The 6,245-nt window shown below is 32.7% G+C and overlaps 1 protein-coding gene across 1 annotated transcript; it reads left to right on the top strand.

Annotated features, from left to right (window-relative positions):
* The first annotated feature begins 3,287 nt into the window (after positions 1 to 3,287).
* LOC123200366 lies at positions 3,288 to 4,564 on the top strand. The gene has a single exon (XM_044615537.1). The coding sequence runs from the start codon at positions 3,319 to 3,321 to the stop codon at positions 4,474 to 4,476; it is 1,158 nt and encodes a 385-aa protein (XP_044471472.1). The 5' UTR covers positions 3,288 to 3,318; the 3' UTR covers positions 4,477 to 4,564.
* Positions 4,565 to 6,245: the final 1,681 nt, after the last annotated feature.

The raw sequence follows: 6,245 nt of genomic DNA on the forward strand, positions 1-6,245 counted from the left end.
CTTTTAATAAAGAAGAGCTGAATTATTGTGCAATTTGGCTGATGATATACCATCCTTGCCTGAGCAATGTGTGTTACTTTCAATTTTTGAGCAGCTGCATCATTAATCTTACCAGAAGTGACAGAATTAAAGTTAATTACTTCGTCTTTTGCCACCATAAAGTTAATACCATAACTATTGATACAAAGCAGTCTATTTGATTAACTAAATCAGGGCTCATTATATGTTTCTTTGCCTGCAGTCTTAGGAAAAGTTATCTTCACCTTTGTCTATTTTCTGTAGTTGATCAGTATTCAGTATCGAATTAGCATGTATGAAAGGCACCAACCTAGCTGCTTCTCTGTCATGTGCTTAGGAGGATGGTGATGGATTATATATTTGTGATATTTTAAGCTTCCCCTTGTCTGTTTGGCCATGAGACAATGCTTAAGTTTGACAGCAATGGCCCCATTGGAAGACACAATTGATATTGACTGTTGTGGAAGTTTTTAGATCCCTTTATCTCAAACTTGTGACTAGTGTCTTTGAAATTTCACATGCACACACAGACACAACCACATGCAGCTGCCTTTCAACTTTATTAACCCCTTATCTGAAATTTTTTAATCAAACCTGTTATGAGATCGAGGAATCCTTTGAAATCTTATTTTCTTTGTAAGTAGCAGATTTTTCGATGTTCTTAATTCATTTTGAACCCAGAAAAAGAAAGGAAGCTAGGATGAAAGGGCGTTGGAATGCTGAGTGTGAATGTGGTCGACAATCACTGCACATACTCTACCTCGGGTCCTGTGACCAGTCTCATAAGTCATTGCTCTAGATAAATCAAAAGTTTAATTCTGACGTGTAGTTGGAAAAGATTTGATTCATTATTCTCATACTTTTTACTCTTTTTATCTCTCAAATTATTTGGGGGTAACAATACCCCTGATTTTTTCAGAATATAGCCACATTTTGTTAATCAGTTTAATACGTCATCCAGCATTTTGTATCACTGAGGATTGTCTCGTGTGATGAGTCACCTTTAATAAATTTGTGAAAAACACCATCAACCTCAATCAAACTGCCTCCTGGGGATTCCTTTATCTTTCTTTCAGCCATGATTTCCCAGATCCTTTTAGCCTTCTCCATTTTTCTTAGCAAGCTCAATGAGTTTGAGAGAGTAAAATATGAACCACCATTGTCTGTGTAAGGCTCCAAAAGACGTTGAGCTGCTCTTTCAGCAACGCAAGGTTTCCACGAATCTACAGGAACTAAGAAGTCCTCCCAGAACAAATGATCTGGTTTCAACAGCTTGTTCTTGATCTAGTCCTCAGCTTCAGCTCGCTCTAATATGTCAATATTAGGCTTGCAATCGCTTACTAATCTCAAGAGCATCCGAACGGGTACAGCCAAGCAATAAGCCCACCAGTCACTTTGTTTCCTACAAGACCCTTTAATTGCATCTCACGGAAGAGGCTTAAGGCTTCCTCATACTTTGTATCCTCAACCTCCCATTTTATCAATACATTTCAGCAGTATAAGTTTTTTTATTCTAAATCATCCTGTCGAATAAATCCTTAGCAAGTTAGACGCAACCGCACTTTGAATAAGTAGTCATTAAAGCTGTAATGAGGACCTCGTGGAACCAAAACCATTCTCGTCAATATTTCCTAAATCCCCTGCTCTTACAGACGCAGTCAAAACGTTAAACAAAGTAATGTCATTAAGGCTTCACTTCACATTCCTGAAACCACATTTTTATCATCCATTGTGCAGAACACTGTCAGTTGAAACCAAACCCTAGACCTGACAAACAGGGGGTCCAGCTGGGTCAAAACAGGTGTGGGTAAAATAGATACAGGTTCTATTATACGGGTGATGATTTTTAAAACTCATATCCGATCATACGAGTATAAATTGACTCACGAGTTACTTATTAATATTAATTTTTTACTTTTTTAAAATTATTTTAATATATTTATTTTATAATTTTTAATATTTTTCTGTTCAAGTATATAAATAATCTATGGAGAAACAAAAATTTAACTCAAATTTATATAAAACTGTTTTATATAAATTTAAAGAATTTTATCATTGAAATATTTCTAATAAAGTGTTTATTATTAAATTTTTTAAATTATTTTTAATACAATAAATTATTTAATTTTAAAATAAATTTGAGTTGAAATCATATTAAGAGAAAGAAAAATATATAAAATTTATGTTTGATATATTATAAATTCGATATTGAAGAGAAGGAAAAAGCTTAATAAAAAAATAATAAATAATCCGTACATATATCTGATCCGTCCATAAAAATTAATTTTTTATAGATGTAAATATAAGAATCTAAAATCTATACCCGTTTTTAAGCCGTTTTAAGCGAATCACTCACAATTACATGGATGAGCAACCCCGTTTTGTTAGGTCTACCGAACACCCACTTAATATAATATAAAATGGGTCTGAATCAAGCCTCACTCTCATCATCCACCTCATTGCTTTCAAATGACTAAATTGATTAGTGCTCAGATTACAGTGATTAGGTATTTTAATTAATTAACAGCCGAACCAGCTACTCACCATTTCGACAAATCAAGTACGTCAACCATGTAAAAAAATATTCAAATTTGTCCATCTTTCTCACCGTCCACTTCTCCGACCATGACAGCATGCCTCGTCGGACCGTTTGTCTATACACAAATGTTTGTACGCTGCATTCATTTACAAGTGCCTAAATCATATATAAGTGAATAATAAAAACAGTAAAATTATAAATATAATTTTCGTATATAAATAATATGTTATCACGTGATTAACTGTTAATTTATCTTTAATTTTTAACCATCTAATCATATAATGATATATTATTATTTATGTATAAAACATTACTCAAATAAAAATGGATTGAAACAAAGTGAACATAATTGTCATTTATGGTGTATACAAATGTTTTTTAATAATAATTAATATATCTATTCATACAAAAGTTTAAATCATAAAAAATTTATACGATAACAAAATTAGTAGTGTATTAAAATTTTTAGGAAAAATATATGAATTCGAGTTTCCGAAAAAGTCACAATAAACTCAAAATAAACCATACATACACATAATATTTTTAACACTAGTAAAATAATCCAAAGCTGGCTATGAAACAGGCTAATTCTAACACTGGTAACACAAAGCAGGCGATAAAACAGGCTAATTCTGCCCCTAGTAATCTAAAGCTGGCTGTAAAACAGGCTGATTCCGCCACCAGTAATCCAAAGCTGGCTATAAAACAGCCTAGGAACTGACTAATTGCTCAACGAAGTCTTGATTTTGCTCTAATCACATATGGACAATCATCAAAATGTAGCCACAAATGCAATCGGCTTTTGCCTTCTTCCCTCTGAGCTCATACAAAATATACTTCTACATCTGGCTTTACCAGAAATCATCGCCATGAAAGTAGTCAACAAGTCCATTGCTTCTGTTTTTTCTGATCAACACTTCGTTCGTCAATGCAATTTCCGATCAAAGTCAGCTACGTGGCTTTTTCTCTACAAGAAGCGTTGGAATTGCGACGCCATGCTTGAAGGGTTCTCCGATCAATCCACCCGCTGGTTCAAGATCTCCATTGCTGAGTTGTTGAAACCACTCGTTTCTCCAAGACAAAATCTCTACTTCTTGACTGCTAATGGAAATATTTTTCTTTTCATCTGCAACACCTACCAGCAAGTTGTCGCAGTTAATCTCGTTAAGAGGACAGTTAGAAGAATCCCGGACAGTCCTCTAGGTCCACGTGGCACCTCTTCGTGGCGAAGATCCGGAATGAAATTAGTAACCCGGTTCGCGTCTGATCAATTTCGGTTTTTGTTTGCTGACTTGGTTGATAACCGTCCAGTTTTGTTCGAGTACAGCTCCGAAACGGACACATGGAAGTCTTCGGAAGCAAAGGAAATTCTCGACAATTTGCAAATTCCACATGTCGATAAAAGAGAGGATGATTATATTTTCGTCAACGCGACAAATGAACCTAATGAAAGTGTAGTGGTAGCCGTTGAATCAGAAAACAGCACTGCCCCGGTGATTGTACGACCGAGATTTAACGGAGGAGGAAGCTCAATGGAAAGGCTACACGTGTACGGTGATGGGCATATGATGATAGTAAGATCAAAGGGCGTTGAGAATGGGAGGGAGTTGAAAGGAATAGAATTATGGGGGTTGAATTTGAGAGAAAATGGAAAAGATTGGGAGTACATTTCAACAGTCCCAAGTGAAATAATAAGGAAGATTAATAAGCCATATGGGTTTCTGATTGGATGCTTAGAGAAAGCAGATGGGGTAATTCAGATGGTATTATTGTTTAGTTACGAGTGTTTAAGAAGACTTATCTGGCTATCTTATGATGTAAATAAGAAAAAGTGGAGTTGGTGCCCAGTCCCTGATTGTAAAATGAAGGGCTTTAACATGGCGGGAATTGGTTTGGCACATGGCCTTACCCTGTCTTGATATATTGGGGCCTATCACAATTGTATTGTATCGGGTCACTCTTTATAGACTAATTCGACTACACCAAATGAAATTTTAAATCTAATTACTTGTCTTTTTGAACCTTATTATCGAGTTTTAAAAAGAAATTTGTTTCAAACGAATTTAATTTAAATGAATTTAAGTTTGAACATAAAAACTAAATTTTTTTAATTTAATCTCAAATTTTAAGAGTGTTTAATTTATTAAATTTATAATTTAAACAAATTAAATAAAATAATATTATTTTAATTAATATGTATTAAATAATATTATTTTAATTATTTTTTATATAAATATAATATTAAATCAATATTAAAACTTAATTTAAATTTTACTCGAACCAAATTCAAAAAATTCGAATTTAATTTCGTTGAAATTGAATGGAACTCTTGCAGGTGGAATCAAATTCAGTCATGATGTGCATGAAACCAGGGCACAAAGGCCATGAAACGTGATAGTGTCAGCTAAAATTGAGGTGTCTCTCACAAACGCAGCATGTAATCTTTGGTCCCAACTCCCAATTCAACGCTTTCCCCAATGTGTCAGCATCTTTTTGGGGGTTACAAAACAATCCCAGATTCTATGTTATAAAAACTGGACCACATTAACACACTAATCTTTTTAAATCAAATCCGATAGGTTAATTTAATTTGTTGGATGAAAAATAAGTATAAAATTTGATTAGATTAATATAAAAAATTAATTTTATTATTAATTTGATCAAATTTAACCAAATTTTGATTTGATTAAATTTTTAGATTTTTCTTAAATTTTAATTTAATAATAAATTAAGTTGATCGATTCTTTAATTGAATCAATCAAACTGATAAAATCATAAGCAAATAAAATAATTATTTTGATTATTAACCTAGTTTTAAAAACATTGGTGTTAAGTAATTTGTACACTAAAAAGAAAATTTGATATATAAAAGCTTATAAATTCAAATCTTATTTTATTAATATATTAAAATTAAAATTTATTAATTTAATAATTAAAAATTAATTATTAAAATTAAATTTTATTTTATTTAATATAATTGATTTTGTCTCGTAAAATACCATTACCCTGTTATCTCCCTTGAAAAGCACAAGGGCGTTTTATACATTTTCAACAAAACTGTGATGGCCTCTTTTGGAGCAAGCATCTCTTGGTTGTCAAAATATGTACCACAGTCGAAAGAGAACGGAGGCCTATGCATTGCATTCAAACTTACTTTCTTCTAGGGCGAAAGCGAGATTATTTTCACCCCTTGATTTTGGAGACATTTTATCCTTTTTAATTCAAGTGGTAAAACTGACCTATGAAAGGGTTGGTTGTCTTGTCAATTCATTTCACATATAAACACTGTAGAGACCCAAAAAACCCTAATGTAATGAACAAAATTACCTTTTTGCAATTTTTACCAATGCAGAAAATTTATCCATTCATGAGGAATTGGGGGTGGACACGTAAGTCCACCTTCTTCTTCTTCTTGTGAAAGATTTAATCATCTACGAAATTTAGACAAAGATTTGGGTAAATGAAATTGTAGATACTGTTTAAAAAAGTTATAAGTAGGATTACGATGTCTTCTACATAATGAAATATTTATCTTGTTATAGAAGTCGAGATGCAGGTAGATGTGGTACGTTGACGTACATTCTCTTAAAACAGTTTCTAACTTTGAGAAGGAAAGGGTGAATTGGTAAATTAAAGAAAAATAGAGGGCAAAAACAATAGTTGATGGTACATATCACGACTGGTCCCC

The sequence above is a fragment of the Mangifera indica genome, chromosome 17, assembly GCF_011075055.1.
Source record: "Mangifera indica cultivar Alphonso chromosome 17, CATAS_Mindica_2.1, whole genome shotgun sequence".
Lineage (NCBI taxonomy): Eukaryota > Viridiplantae > Streptophyta > Magnoliopsida > Sapindales > Anacardiaceae > Mangifera > Mangifera indica.

Bases quoted from the DNA above. Each gene is read 5' to 3' on its own strand.
- LOC123200366 (XM_044615537.1), top strand. From the start codon at position 3,319: ATGGACAATCATCAAAATGTAGCCACAAATGCAATCGGCTTTTGCCTT.